This window comes from Chiroxiphia lanceolata, chromosome 7, assembly GCF_009829145.1.
Source record: "Chiroxiphia lanceolata isolate bChiLan1 chromosome 7, bChiLan1.pri, whole genome shotgun sequence".
Classification (NCBI taxonomy): Eukaryota; Metazoa; Chordata; class Aves; order Passeriformes; family Pipridae; genus Chiroxiphia; species Chiroxiphia lanceolata.
The window spans coordinates 1,321,056-1,336,185 of record NC_045643.1 but is presented as its reverse complement, the minus strand read 5'-3'; the positions used below and the strand labels follow the sequence as shown (position 1 = coordinate 1,336,185).

General features: G+C 45.9%; 1 protein-coding gene across 6 annotated transcripts in view; it reads right to left on the bottom strand.

The window, feature by feature from the left end:
* Positions 1-15,130, bottom strand: part of HDAC4 (histone deacetylase 4) — a 223,999-nt gene that overhangs the window by 56,262 nt on the left and 152,607 nt on the right. For all 6 annotated transcript variants that reach the window (XM_032692521.1, XM_032692522.1, XM_032692524.1 and 3 more), the window contains 3 exons: positions 12,143-12,276; positions 7,803-7,923; positions 4,536-4,582 (listed from right to left, as the gene is read on the bottom strand). In XM_032692521.1, coding sequence (XP_032548412.1) covers positions 4,536-4,582; positions 7,803-7,923; positions 12,143-12,276 — 302 coding nt within the window. The remainder of the gene's footprint in view (positions 1-4,535; positions 4,583-7,802; positions 7,924-12,142; positions 12,277-15,130) is intronic.

Sequence of the window (15,130 nt, the reverse complement as noted above, 5' to 3'; positions counted from 1 at the left end):
AATCACCGGTGCTGAAGCCAAGCCAAGTTCAGGCCCTCCCTTGGATGCCTGGAGAAACCAGGCTGGTGGTGGCAGCACTCAGGAAGAACGAGGAGGGCAAGGCAGAGTGGATTGACAGTGATATTACTCAGGCAGAAAGAAATGGAGTACTTGGAAAAGAGCATTCCCACTGGGATTTAGAACCAATTCCAAGGAGTCTGCTCACACTCAGCTTCCCAGCAGGAGAGGACTGGATCCAGAGAGATCCACCACCATCCTGCAAACATCTCCAAGGTAAGGATTTAACACCCAGCCACCCTCCTGGAATGGATGTCTGAGGTGACTCCAAGGCAGCACTTCATCCTGGGAGTGCTGGAATGGTCCCTCCAAAGCCCTCGGTGCTCTTGCCATGCTGGAAAATGTTACTCATGTTGCTCTGAGCTGGACTGTTGTGCAGCTCCAAAGCTGCTGCTGTTTGGTGCCCAGGCTGCTGTTGACTCCTCCACCATTCCTGAATCCTGAAGTTCATTACAGGGAAGAGGCTGTTTGGCTTTCCCTGCCCGGGAGCTCTTTGATGTCGCTGCCATCACAGGAGTTGTTGGGCCGGCACATCAAGCTTTGCCATCTGGAAGGACTTTAGGGAGAGAGGAAGCACATTGCTTGCCTTTTTTTGGTCCAACAGGGTGTATTTCTCTTTTTTCCTCTGGATCTGGAGGACACCCCTGGATCTGTCAGAGATACCGACTCTCCCACATCGGCCACGGTGGGATGAGGAGCCCTTGTGCTGCTCACCTTGAGGAAAAGTTAATGCCTTGATCATTCTAATGAAAACTTTGCTAGGAGAACCCCCAGAGAGGGCTCCTAGAGGTAGGGAGAGGGAATTCAGCTCCTGGGATCTGCTGCAGGCTCGTCCCCTTCACATCTACTGTTAAGTGAGGAGGGGATGCACAAGAGAAAGGTCAACAGCTTGATCCAGTCTCTGTTCTATAAGGAATGTCCAAGATGTTTCAGGGTGAAACCTCCCTTCTTCACAATAAAAATTACAATTTCCTTATAGGAACTCCCTCCCTTTGATAAAAGCTCTGGGTTTTATTAATATCCATGATGAGGCTCCAACTCACACAGTGAACTCTACTGAAGTGCAGATATTTCAGAATTAAATGAGCACCTTACAAAAGGTTTCATTATTCTACTATTTTCTTTAGCTGAAGAGCTACACAGGGAAGAAATGAAATGCAGGGACAGGTTGTGCCACAGCTCCAGACCCTGCAAAGTGAAGCAGTTCTGCTCTTCCCTTATGGAGCTGAGGCGACAGCAGCACCCAACTGTGTCTCCTCTGACTTGCTAATTAGTTTCTCCTCATTTCCATTCCATGGAAGTCCTTTTTGAGGTCTCTGTTCTGCAATAACTACTTTATTTGCACAAGTAAAGACTTTGACACACTCTAATCAAGGCTAATCAAAAATAGAGTCACATGTTCCGGAGGAGAACAACAACATGAAGAACACCCTTTAAAGAACTGTATCTTCAGACACTTTTAGAAAATGTGCAGAAAAATACTACACAGAAAAGGAAATACATTTGTTAGCTAACCTAAGATCAAGCCTTTGGACATTTGGAAGAATCTGGATGGGAATGATGTTACAGATTTTCAAAGTTTAAACTCCCTTCTCCAAAATCTTTTTGTAATTAGCCTGGATTAGGTAACGTCGTGGTGCAGCTCAGTCAGACACAGAGAGAAGTGAAGCTGAGCAAAACCACCCTGTGCTGCATTTGCAGATGCTGTTGAAGATCAGCAGAAATAAATTACTGCTGCTTCAATCAGAGCCCACACCTGTCGCTGCAAGTGTTTCTATGCTTTCTTCCTTCCCTGCTACGGCTGCGGGTGGAGGAGGTCTGTTGGTGTCAGCTACGGCCATGGGAAGGTTTCTTGGGACAAACCAAGGAGGAAACAGAGTTTCCAAGCACCTGAGATCAAACTGGCCCTTCTTCTCATTGATTTCAAGACATTGAGACTTAGTTTTTAAAGAGAGAGATCAAAAGGTGTTATGAGATGAAGAGATTTGCTCTAAACTTTTCCTGCTGCTTCACTTCAAGAGCTCAAGGAGAGCTTGGACAACGCTCCAGGCACAGGGTGGGATTGTTGGGGTGTCCTGGGCAGAGCCAGGAGTTGGACTGGATGTTCCTGATGGGTCCTTTCCAACTCAGGATATTCTGTGATTCGCTCCCTTGAACGTCCTTTGTCTTGCTCACTGCTGAGAACTCCTGGCTGCCCAAGCACCAGGATTCATTCTCCATCCTGGAGCAAAACAGCTCTTCATAGGGTTCCCCCACCTTAAGTGCCCCACATCACCTTTCAGACCCATCCATTTTCTTTTCACCTACACAACATCTCCTAGAGAAGAGAACTGCTTGAAGAAAAACCTCCTGGTTTCCAGCTTTCCAGTCCATTATTCCACGTGACACCCTCAGCTCCTGAATTACAAGCAACAGGAATCACCTGCTCCAGTACAAATCCAAAAGAGGACCTGTCCCACCTTATTCTACTTTTTCCTTTCTTTCCTTTTGACTTTACGGTATTACATGCTCCTGGGAAGTATTTGGCAAACCAGGGTGGGGCTCCTCAGGGAAAATGCCCCTTCCAAAGCCAGCTGTAAAGCTGTGGGGAGCTGAATGCAGGGCCTCGTGAAGTGTCCCTTTGTCACTTAAGATATAAACACAGCCTAAATCAGAGAACTGAAATCTAAGCTGAAACGAATCCCTTCTCCTTCAAGCTCGGGCCGCAAACCACTGAGAGCCGAGATGATTTCTCTGACCATCACGTGTGCCTGATGGTTCCTTCACCATCAGGAAAAGCGGGAATGCTGGGGGTGTCTGGCCTGGAGAAGAGAAGGCTCCAGGGAGACCTGAGAGCCCCTTCAAGTGCCTAAAGGGGCTCCAAGAGAGCTGGAGAGGGGCAGGGGACAAGGGATGGAGAGACAGGACAGGGGGGAATGGCTTCCTACTGCCAGAGGGTTAGATGGGATATTGGGAAGGAATTCCTCCCTGTGAGGGCAGCGAGGCTCTGGCACAGGTTTTTCTGTTAAAACTGCTGCAATATTATAAAAAACTCCAGTAAATATTTAATATTTAAGGGGCTGTGGAGACAACCAAGCAGCAAGTGAACTGCAAGCACTCTCTCCAGTGGGAGCACACCAACAATCCCAGCTCCGTGGCGTTTCCTGCCCTGCTTTAGGATTTAATGCCAGAGTTGTGGGCCCGTGCTGGGCCCAGGCCCTGCCTCCCCTCGTTACCATTCAGCCTTCATTTGCAAATGATAATTTTATATTTTACTTTTTTTTTTTTTTTTTTTGCTTTGAATGGCATGCCTGACTGCAGGGCAGAGTAAATCCAAGCCTTTAAAGCTCCAGCCAAAAATTTGCCATGAATTAGGAGGCTGCAGCATATTTACAATACAAAATAAAATCTCTCCACGAGTGGCGGGATGAAGGAACGACGATTATTCTCCTCTTTTTTTCTTTTTTTTTTGACGGGATAATTTTCAAAGCAGCGATTTTGCAAAGGCTCAGGAAGAAAACAATTTTGTTTCATTTCCATAACAGAATCCAGACCTTGAAAGCTCAACCTCACGAGCTACAATTATGCAGCAGAACTACCGCTGTGAATTTTCAAACACAATGCCTTTTATTGTCTCTTCTCATTCTTTCCCCTTCCTGTTCTCCACGATTTTCTGTCCTGTCACCCTCCACAGAAACTCTGGAGCAGAAAGTCTGACTTGAAAGGGAAACATTTAAGTTCTCAGGCTCCAAAGGAAAACGAGAAAACCTTCAAAACAAGGTATTTAGGGTTTGGGGGTTTTTTGGCTTTATGGGAACAAACAACAACAAAAAGTCTTATTATATGGAAATCTGGCAGCTGAAAAGTAATGTTCAGCTTTTCCAGGAGGGATGGAGGGGTGTTTTGGTCACCTCCTTCAGAATCCACGTGGATTTTTCTGGAGCTGAGGGATAAAAGATGCCAAATGCTGAAGACAAATCCCTTGTGCTGCACAACTTGTGGGACATTTCAATTCAAGGACAAACTTACTATTTACAGGAACTTCCCAAATACTGTCCTTGGATAATCACTGTTTTATTACCCCCCTTTTCCACCTGCTGTCGAGGCAGCTCTGAAGTCCAAGGACTGAAGATGAAACACCTACACAGCACAAAGACATCCTGCCTTCCACGGAAAAGGCATTTTTGGATGCAAAGGGAGCAACCCCGAAGCCATTAAAACATCCCTGCCTGGGAAATGAGGTTTTTCCTCCTAAAAGCCAGAGCCCAAACAAGCCTCTGAATGTCCCACACACTTGGTCTCTCCAAAATAGCTGAAAAACCTTCCTGCTGCTTTTGAAGAAAGGCACGTGAGGCTGAGCAGCCCCACAGCCCCTGTTTACGGGCAGCATCTGGTCGCAATTACCCACTTGCTGGAATGCAAAGCAACAATTTTGTTGGTGCTGAGGGCACTGGGAGAACAAACAGGACATTATTTACACATTAAAGAGAGTCACTCACCCCGACACCACCGCAAGGCAGCCTGACAAACATCGACGTTAGAGAACCTGCAGGGACACAAAAAAAGGGACCCTGTGAGGCCAAAAGGCAAAGTTCATCAGATTTGGGGCCAGTTTGATGGCAAACACAGCAACACAGACTGGGGGGGTTTCTTTAATTTTACAGCACACACACACACACAATGTACTCGGGCTTGTTCAAAAGCCTCCCCAGAAGAAAAGGCTTCTATAAATCACTTATTTTTATGCAAGGTTTGGGTGCTGTCTGACGTTTCCAGCAGTGCCACTGACTGCAAACAACAGAGATGCCACCAACAATCTGCTGGGATGAACATTTTGACCCCTTTCAACTGGAGGCGGACAGGAAATCATAAAAACACCCCAATTATCACCCATCTGCAGTTACTACAGAGCTTTGGAGAGCACGGGCTTCACAAAAGAGGAAGACAAAAACCAAACCAGTGGCAAGCAAAGAAAAAACATGTGTTTTGTCTGGAAGAGCAAAAGCAACAGGAAGAATTGGAGAAAAATGGAGAAAAGCATCTGCAGGGCTAATTTTGGATCTGTAAGAAATGTAACATCACTTTCTGGGCTTGTGTGTGAGCAAATTATCCTCCTGACAGGACTTGGAGCAACCTGGGCTAGGGGAAGGTGTCCCTGCCCATGGCAGGGGGTGGAATGGGATGAGCTTTAAAGTCCCTTCCAAGCCAAACCAGTCTGACTGAAAGGGGAGTTAATGCATCTGGATTAAGCTGAGCTCAAAGGGAGGTGCACTCTTTGATTAGATCCACGTGGAAGTTCTTAGATCATCCTGCCTCAGACCTTCTGTCACATCTTTCACTGCTAATCCACTCATTATTTTGATATTTATCTTCTTGACAACACTTTCTGATTGCTCCCCACAAATTAAAACCAGCTTTTATTTGCCTAAGTTTCAACTTGTCCAACAGGTTCCACGTCCCTCCACTGTCAAAGGAGAGATGGATTCGAATTTTGTATCCTTAACTGTGAGGGAAAAATGGGTTTAAACTGGAAGGGAATAGGTTAGGTGGGATATTAGGATTAAATCCTTCCCTGGGAGGGTGGTGAGGCCCTGGCACACGTTGCCCAGAGAAGCTGGGAGTGTCCAAGGCCAGGCTGAATGGGGCTTGGAGCAACCTGGGGTAATGGAAGGTGTCCCTGCCCACGGCAGGGAGTGGAATAAGATGCTCTTTAAGGTCCCTCCAACCCAAACCATCCTGGGAATCTCTGATTCCATGAAGGCACTTCCCCCTTATCATTTACAGAAGCTTAACAAGAACCATCCTGTGTTTCCATCCCCCAGCTTCCCAAGCTCCTCCCTTTTAGGCTGAGGTTTCTGGTGCTTTTTTCTTCCTCCCAGACATATCAAAGGCACAGAGTTTACAGAGTCATCCCACACGTGCCAAGACACTGAGCTCTAACAGACTCCATTTGCACACTGAAGCCTCACACAGAGCTTTGCTCTCAGCCTTCGAACCTGCCCTAACCTACCTTCCAACAGGTTTAAAAGAACCCCCACAGAGCTGGTTTGGACACTTAAAAGCCTTTTAAACTCTCAGCAGGAGAGGATGGCTGAGGGAGGGGCTGTTACAGAGTGTTCACCTCCCAGGTTCCCTGTTATCCCTGCACAATCCAACAAGGAAAGAAGGAAGATGGGCATGCAAGCTGGCAGCCAGTCCCACTGCCAGCAGCTCAAGGCTAAAATGGTGCCAAGTGGGTTTAGGAAACCAGATTTAAGCTCAGCTAAGAGCTACTGGACAGTCCTTCCTACTGGAGATCCTTGGGGATCTTCCTCAGGTCTTTGACAACTTGGTCTTCTTTGCACCCAAAGAGACAACATTTTGTTCTGGAATGCCCTCAGGTGTTCAAATGACTCCCCTTCGCTACAGGAATAAATTTGATCTCCACAGACATTTTAAAATGAGGGGTTAAAGCCAAGGGGGACACAGAGCAGAACTACAGGAGGACTCCCAGGCAGAGCAAGAGTTGCTCCTCTCTCGAGTTCTCTAAGGAATGATTCAGCGAGTGGAGGTGTCCCCAGATCCAACACTATCCAAATAAACTGTGGAACCACTGATCCAGACTGTGCAAAGGGTCACAGACTGAAAAAGTATCTCAAGAGGATCTTCCTGGACCTACCAAGGCAGACTTACACACCGTTCCTGTGGACTGATGGTTTTCCACTCCCAAGGATATGACATCGGAAATTCTTCAAAGGTGACACACTAACTGAGCCATCCTTCAGCTGGAGGGGTCTACTTTTGGGTTCTCTGGGTTTAAAGAGGTGGGAAGTGAGCTATAAAGACAGTGCTAATTGCCTGTTTAATCAACTGGTTAATGGTTTCCCTCTTTGGGGATCTCATGGACACACTGAGCACATGGCAAAATCTTTCCAGCTCCTTTGCTGTGACATCATGCAGGTCATGGAGTTAATCCTCTTTTTATATCATCCAAAGCCAGGCTAATCCCAAAATAAACTTTCTCAATGTCAAGGTCCCAGAAATGTCTTTTTATTTTTGCTGATCCCCACGTGAGAAGTTCTCAAAATGCCCCTGCAGCCTCTCACCTGCAAACAGGGGCTGCAGACAGGCCCCAAGTAAAGGGAGGGGATGGTGTCTACAGGGAGTTGAGGTGCTAAAATCCACGTGGTTTGGTGCTTGGGGGGCTTGGTTTCTCAACATCCATCCCTTAGGATTTTTGCCGAGGAAAAGAAATCTATATTTTCCACCAGCTGAGGCTTTGCTTCAGGAAGATCCAGACTCCAGAGAAAGTGATAAACAATCTTAGTCCAAATTAAACAAATCTAAGACTAAGAGGTCCCCGCATCTCTCTTGCAGATTATCCACACAAACCTCACAGCTATTTGTTGATGCCTGTGCAGCTGGCTGGGGCTGCAGATTCACATCCTTAGGAGGGTATTCCAGTTCCTCCCTAGCCATGGATAACTTCCTAACACACAGGATAAAATAAACTGTATGAATTATCTTCCCTCCTCAGGCAAACCTCCTTTCAAGTTCTGAAGACGTCAAAGAAAGGAAGTTTTAGCTATTTAGGGTTTAGGGATCTACCTGAAAAGAGGGAGGTGTACCCTGTACATGGAGGTGGGAACGATCCTCTTGGGAACTGCACAGGGCTAAGGATGGAGGGAACCCCAACATCCCACCCTTCGTGTTGCTAAATCAAGGATGAGGATTGCAGTGTGAGTGCCAGGGGTCAGGAAGGGGAATTTTCCCCCAGGGAATGATACCTAGAAGCTTCTTGCTGTCCAGCTTCTGCCTGTTCAGAGGGTTTGTGCCGTAGAGCAGCGTGTGGGCTTCCGAGTGAACCGTCTGCAGCTCTTCCAGAGTCGCTTTCCTTCCGCGGATGCACTGAAAGAGCAAAGGAAAGGGTGAGGAAATCACTGAGGAGCTGCTTAACTCTCACTAACGTGCTTTCCTTTTTCCGTCGCAAATCATAAAGACAGAGAGCAAAACACCCACATTTCTGGGTTCTTACCCAGAACAATTCGGATTTTGGTTTAATCTCTGACTCAAAACACCAGCTGGACATACACAGTCATTTTTACATTTATTTCTGTTTTCAAATGCGCATTTGCTAAATAACAAAGGCATTGCTTGACTAATGAATATTCAGGATTTATAAGCCACTAGAAAGTGATTCTCTAGTGAAAATGTCCCTCCAAACCACTCCCCAGCACCTCCACCACGATTATTAACTAAAAGTTTCTGCCAGACACGATTTCCAAAGTGAACCGTCGAGCAATGAAGGGTCAGTTCCAACCTTTCTGCTCTAAAACTCACGCTGGAAATCCCTGCAGGTTCAATCTGCTGCAAGCTGCTTTCTCACAGGAGGGTGCAGGCTGGGCTGGAGGCACCGTAGCAAATCTACTCATCCCTCAGGTGAAACCCAGAACAAGATGAGCTTTAAGGTCCCTTCCAAGCCAAACCACTCTGGGATTCCGGGATATTTCTGATTTGTGCCCCTTCTGGATCACTTCCTTTGACTCTGAGAGAGATCACAGAACATCCTGAGTTGGAAGGGACCCACAAGGGTCATCGAGTCCAGAAACAGTGGCAGGATCTCAGCCCTTGGCAGGGTGTTTGGGAGCCTCTCAGCTGCCTGATGGGAACAGGTTTCCCCTTAGTCTGTGCCTCTGGAATTTCAAAGCCAACATTTGTTTGCGTGACTGACATAAATATTTATCTGTGAGACCTTTGGCTCGGGGCAGGTGTGGGACAGAAACACCACGGGGACATTCCAGGGGACAGGCACCCAGAACTGCTGGAGGAGAGAGCAGAGTGGAGGTTTAGTTGTGTGGGGAATGAGCTGTAAAACTCCTGGAAGAGGACAGGAATCCAGTGGAGTCTCGTTTGATCCTCCAGTGTGTAAATCACTAGTTACCATGCAGGCTCCTGTGTTTTTAATCTGTGTTGAGCAACTCCTGGCAACCAACAGCACCAAACTACCCCCCTGACCACAGCAAAGGGCAGTTCAGGAAGGAAGGGAAAATGTCAGGATGAGGAAATATCAAAGTTTCAACTGTCCTTTTACAAATATGAGACATAAGAAATGGATTAAACTACAAAATCATGGAATCCCAGAGTGGCTGGCACTGGAAGGGATGTTGTTCCACCACCCAGGCAGGGACACCTTCCACTAGCCCAGGTTGCTCCAAGCCCTGTCCAACCCGGTCTGTTTTTTTTATTTGAGGGAAGTCTGGATGTAGGAAGGAGCTGGAGAAACAGGGAAAGGCTGTGCCCATCAAGCCCAAGAGAAAAGTCAAGATAAAGAAAGAAACTTTCAGACAGGTATAGGCAGGAGATGGTGGGGATAAAGCAAACCACAGAGACAAGGAATGCAACCTGAAATGTCAGGGCAGACCCTGGAGAAAACCAGCAGGGAATTAAGGCAGAAACCTCATTATCAGGCATTGATCAGTTTTGGGAAAACGAAGAGTCTGAACTTTCAGAAGAGTCTGAAAGGATGAGGCTGAACATCAGCAATGGTCAGAAGGGAAACACAGCTGGAAAGCAGAGTGAACATCAACAGCAGCTCCAAAAGCAACCAAAAGTACCAAATTAAGCAGGAAAATCAAGGGAAAAAAATCTTCCTAAAGGAAATTAACAGGAAATGAAGGACAATAACAGATTGTACGGTGAGGAATTTGTACATCAGGGAATATTCAACACCCATTTAAGTGACCAGCACTGCACAAGGAGCTCCTGGAGCAGGACAGCACTGGGCACTTGGCTTTGCAGGTTTTTGTTCCCAAATAATCCCAGAATTCAGTGAAATGGGCATCCACGGACAGAAGCAGCTTGGAAGGGATGCCGGGGGTTAGGGAATGTAGGCAATGGCAATGCCAGGGTTAGGGAATGTAGGGAATGGCAATGCCAGGGGTTAGGGAATGTAGGCAGTGGCAATGTCAGGGGTTAGGGAATGTAGGGAATGGCAGTGCCGGGGTTAGGGAATGTAGGGAATGGCAATGCCAGGGGTTAGGGAATGTAGGGAATGGCAGTGCCGGGGTTAGGGAATGTAGGGAATGGCAATGCCAGGGGTTAGGGAATGTAGGCAGTGGCAATGTCAGGGGTTAGGGAATGTAGGGAATGGCAGTGCCAGGGTTAGGGAATGTAGGGAATGGCAATGCCAGGGGTTAGGGAATGTAGGGAATGGCAGTGCCGGGGTTAGGGAATGTAGGGAATGGCAATGCCAGGGGTTAGGGAATGTAGGCAGTGGCAATGTCAGGGGTTAGGGAATGTAGGGAATGGCAGTGCCAGGGTTAGGGAATGTAGGGAATGGCAATGCCGGGCTTAGGGAATGGCAATGCCAGGGTTAGGGAATGTAGGGAATGGCAATGCTGGGGGTTAGGGAATGTAGGCAGTGGCAATGCTGGGGTTAGGGAATGTAGGGAATGGCAATGCCAGGGGTTAGGGAATGTAGGGAATGGCAGTGCCAGGGGTTAGGGAATGTAGGGAATGGCAATGCCGGGCTTAGGGAATGGCAATGCCAGGGTTAGGGAATGTAGGGAATGGCAATGCTGGGGGTTAGGGAATGTAGGCAGTGGCAATGCTGGGGTTAGGGAATGTAGGGAATGGCAATGCCAGGGGTTAGGGAATGTAGGGAATGGCAGTGCCAGGGGTTAGGGAATGCATGCAATGGCAATGCCAGGGGTTAGGGAATGCATGCAATGGCAATGCCAGGGGTTAGGGAATGTAGGGAATGGCAATGCCGGGGGTTAGGGAATGCAGGGAATGGCAATGCTGCCACCGCGTGGAAGGCTGAGCTGACGGCTCGGGAATGTTCCTGCACAGGAGCTGCCAGAGCTGTTTATCCCGGGGCATCCAGTCCCTCAGAGCTTATAGAACTGAGGAACACACATGTAGAGCCCTATTTATCACCACTGGTATTTCTAATTAACAGCTATGAATCGATCTTAATAACAATGCTAATACTAATAATAGCAGCATATAATTTAATAATAAAAGCATATAATTTAATAACAGTAACATTGACATATTCATATATTTCATATAGAATATATATTCTATGTATATTTATAACATACACTACACATCACATATTTTATACATAATATCTAATATAGTAATATAATCAATTAAAAATAATTAAGACTACTAATATAATTCTATAATACATAGTACAATGTATTATATAGAATATCATACGGTAATATAATTTAATAATAATAAAAGTAATATACTTATATATTATATTTAATATAAAATATAGATTCTATACATTATATTAAATATTATATTTATACTATATATGGTACATAATAGATTTAAATATCACATATAATATAGTAATATAATTAATACTTATGAATAGTAACTAATAATAGCAGTAACAGCAATACAATTCATATGCTATATATTATATAGCATATAATATATTAATATAATTATATAATGGTAATATAATAACATCTAATGTAATTTAATAATAAAAGCATATAATAATAATAACACTGATATATTTATATCATCAATTCTTCCGTGTGAGGGTGGTGAGGCACCGGAATGGATTTTTAATATACAATATATATTCTATATATTATATTATATATTATATTTATAACGTACACTACACATCATGTATTTTATATATCATATCTAATATATAATATTAATTAATAATAACTAGAATATTAATATAATTATATAATACACTGTACAATGCATTATATAGCATATAATATGGTAATATAATTTAACAACAAATGTAAAATATTTATACATTATATATCTCATAGATAATATATATGCTATACATTATATTACATGTTATATTTATAATATACACCGCATGTATTTTAAATATCACATATAATATAATAATGTAATTAATATTAATGAACAGTAATTAATAATATCAACAATATAAATATAAGTAATGCATATATCAATGAATAGTAATTAGCAATATCAATAATATCAATATAATTAATAAGCTATATATTATATAGCATAGAATATATTAATATAATCACATAATGACAATATATTGACAATAACAAGAACCACAACCACCCCCCTTTGCTGTGTTTTCCCGTGTTTTTCCTACCTCACACTTGCCCCGCAGCCCCGTCTCCTGGAGCCTGGACCAGATGCTCTGGATCCTCCCCGCGTGCTCCGGGTGGCTGTTGGTGTTTCCACAGGTACACTGGTGCTTCAGCATCAAGGTGTCATACACGAGGCCTGGGACAGAGGGTCCAAAATTGCTCTCAGTAAAAAAAAAAAAAGCCACCCAAATTTGCCAGATTTATGGGGGGAAAGAAGCCCGGTTTGTACTTTCTATTCAACGCAACAGCTCTAGAGCAAAACTGGGCATTGGGCTCCAAGCCACAGAGCTCCAAGAAGGGAAAATCCAAGGTGCTGCTCTGAGACAGCACCAAACCTGCACCCGTGCCTTCCTCTGGAAACCCTCAATGGCTGTGGCAAAGAAACCAGCACCAACACCTGACGGTGTGACAGTGACAGCAGGAGGTGACACCCCAAAGCATCCCTTCCGTGCCAGCGAAGGAACTGCATTTGAGGAGAGGAGGGACTCTCCTACTTGCTGCTAAAATGACTCCAGGGCTTGGGATTGAAAAGCAGAAGGAGTAAGTCGTTGGCAGGACCGTGTTTCATAAAACGGTTCGTGCTGAAGTCGCTGCATCACCGTTATTTGACAACATGCTAATTAAGGTCATTAGCACCCACTTGGGCATCGTTATTCAGCACGAGATGAAGGATTTAGCAGTGTTGTTTCATCTCAGTGCGGGAGTAAGGCAGCTAAATCCCCTCTCGTTCCCAAGGATTTATGGCATGACAACTTTGATTCATGCTCCACAGTTGCCTGGGTCCACTTTTGGAAGGAGAGTTGAGATTCCAAAGCCAACGTTCTGCTGGAGGAAAACAGCAGGTCCTCCCCAGCCACATCCCAGGAACAAATGACCTGTAATTTTTTTGCTCAAGCAAAAGACACACAGTCAAATGTTCAAATTTACCCTTCCCTTCAGCCAGAAGCTCCAGAAAACAGAATAAAAGGAGTTGGTTTGGGGTTTTTTCCTCAAAGAATAAGGTTTCTTGCAAGAAATATCTGTCTGAAAGTACAGTATGAAGTTGATCCAAGGGCTGGAGCCCCTCTGTTCTGGAGCCAGGCTGGGAGAGCTTGGGGGGTTCACCTGGAGAAGAGAAGGCTCCAGGGAGACCTGAGAGCCCCTTGCATGGCCTAAAGGGGCTCCAGGAGAGCTGGAGAGGGACCAGGGACAAGGGATGGAGAGACAGGACAAGAGGGAATGGCTTCCTACTACCAGAGGACAGGGTTAGATGGGATATTCGGAAGGAACCTTCCCTGTGAGGGCAGTGAGGCACCGGAATGGATTTTTCCAGAGAAGCTGTGGCTGCCCCTGGATCCCTGGAAGTGTTCCAGGTCAGGTTGAAGCAACCTGGGCTAGTGGAAGGTGTCCCTGCCCATGGCAGGGAGTAAAAACTAGATGGGCTTTCAGGTCCCTTCCCACCCAAGGTTTTCTATGATTTCTGTGAAATCAAGTCTTGAGAATCCAAAGCCTCTAAAGGCAGGATGGATGCAGGTGTTCCAGGATGTGCTTTGGCTGGTATCCCTCCTCGGAAATCCCAGATGAGCACACCTACACCGGCTTCCCCATTCCCAGTTCAAGCCTGGAGAAACAGCACAATTGGCAAGCGCAGGGAGTTAAAAGGGGTTTGTGAAGAACCCGACCCTGGGAACAGCCCCGGACACGCAGCCCGGAGCTGAGGGCCCTGCTCCTGCACGTTCCTAACGCTCCTGCACATTGCCAGGCTCGGCTCCAGCTGCAATCCCACCTCCTGACTGAGTGTGGGCATGTTCTGCCACTGCAAAAATGTGGCTTCTCCCTCTGAGCAAAGCCTGTCGCTCTCAGGTATCCAGCCTCAGGGCAGGGGCCTGGCAGCTGCTCGATTTGCTGGAGGTGAGGGAGGGCAAAGGGAAAAAACAGCCCACAAAACCCAACCCATGTTCAGTTCCAGGGAGAGAACAGAGCCCTGGGGAGTTGGTTGGCTCTGGGTCAGCCAAAGGTCACTTAAGAAAGAAGGGCTTGCTGCAAAGATCTTTTGAGGTCTCCCATGTTTGATCCACAGCATCAAACATCACAGCCAGCTGCTGGGCCAAGGCAAGTCCTGAATTCACCTGAGGAGAAGCTTTCACCCCAGTCTGAGTTTATTTAAACCAGTGCAAGGTCTTAAACTAAAAGAGATTTTTAGATGGGATATTGGGAATGAATTCTTCCCTGGGAGGGTGGGGAGGCCCTGGCACAGGTTGTCCAGAGAAGCTGTGGCTGCCCCTGGATCCCTGGAAGTGTCCAAGGCCAGGTTGGACGGGGCTTGGAGCAACCTGGGCTAGTGGAAGGTGTCCCTGTCCATGGCAGGGGGTGAGATAGGATGAGCTTTGAGGTCCCTCCCAACCCAAACCATTCTGGGATTCTATCCCACCACAAAACTGGCCTCTACAGAACCTGGCTGATCAACAGTTTCTCCTTTCCCAAGGGTTCCAGGACAACAGCAGTGTCTCAGGGAAGCTCTTCTATGCTCTAATCGCACGTCACTCATCGTTCCTCTTTCCTAGAAACCAACCCACTGGAAAGACAGGAGCTGTTCCCAGTTCCTTCCTGTGGTTGGGGACACTCAGCTGAACACACACACATGCACACACATGAAGGGAATCTTGGCAATTTAAGCTTAAAACACAAAACTCCATTGGCCGTTACAAGTTAAATTAAGTGGTGCTGGAAGCAAGGCTCTGTTCAGACACAAGAACAATCATTTTTAAAGGTCAGCACTAAAGCAAAACCAACTGGCTTTTCTTGGCAGAACAAACATATGATTTGAGGTTCAGATAATTATATTGCTCTGCACAGGAGAGAATAAATGCCTCCATTAGAAAGGAAAAACCCTTTAATGCAGAACATCAGAATAATTTGTGGACCCATTTTTACAGGAGATCAGAGACTGGATAATTGGAGCTATGCAAATTAATAGCCCAACCTGAGGATCCTTATTCAAGTGTGTAGAA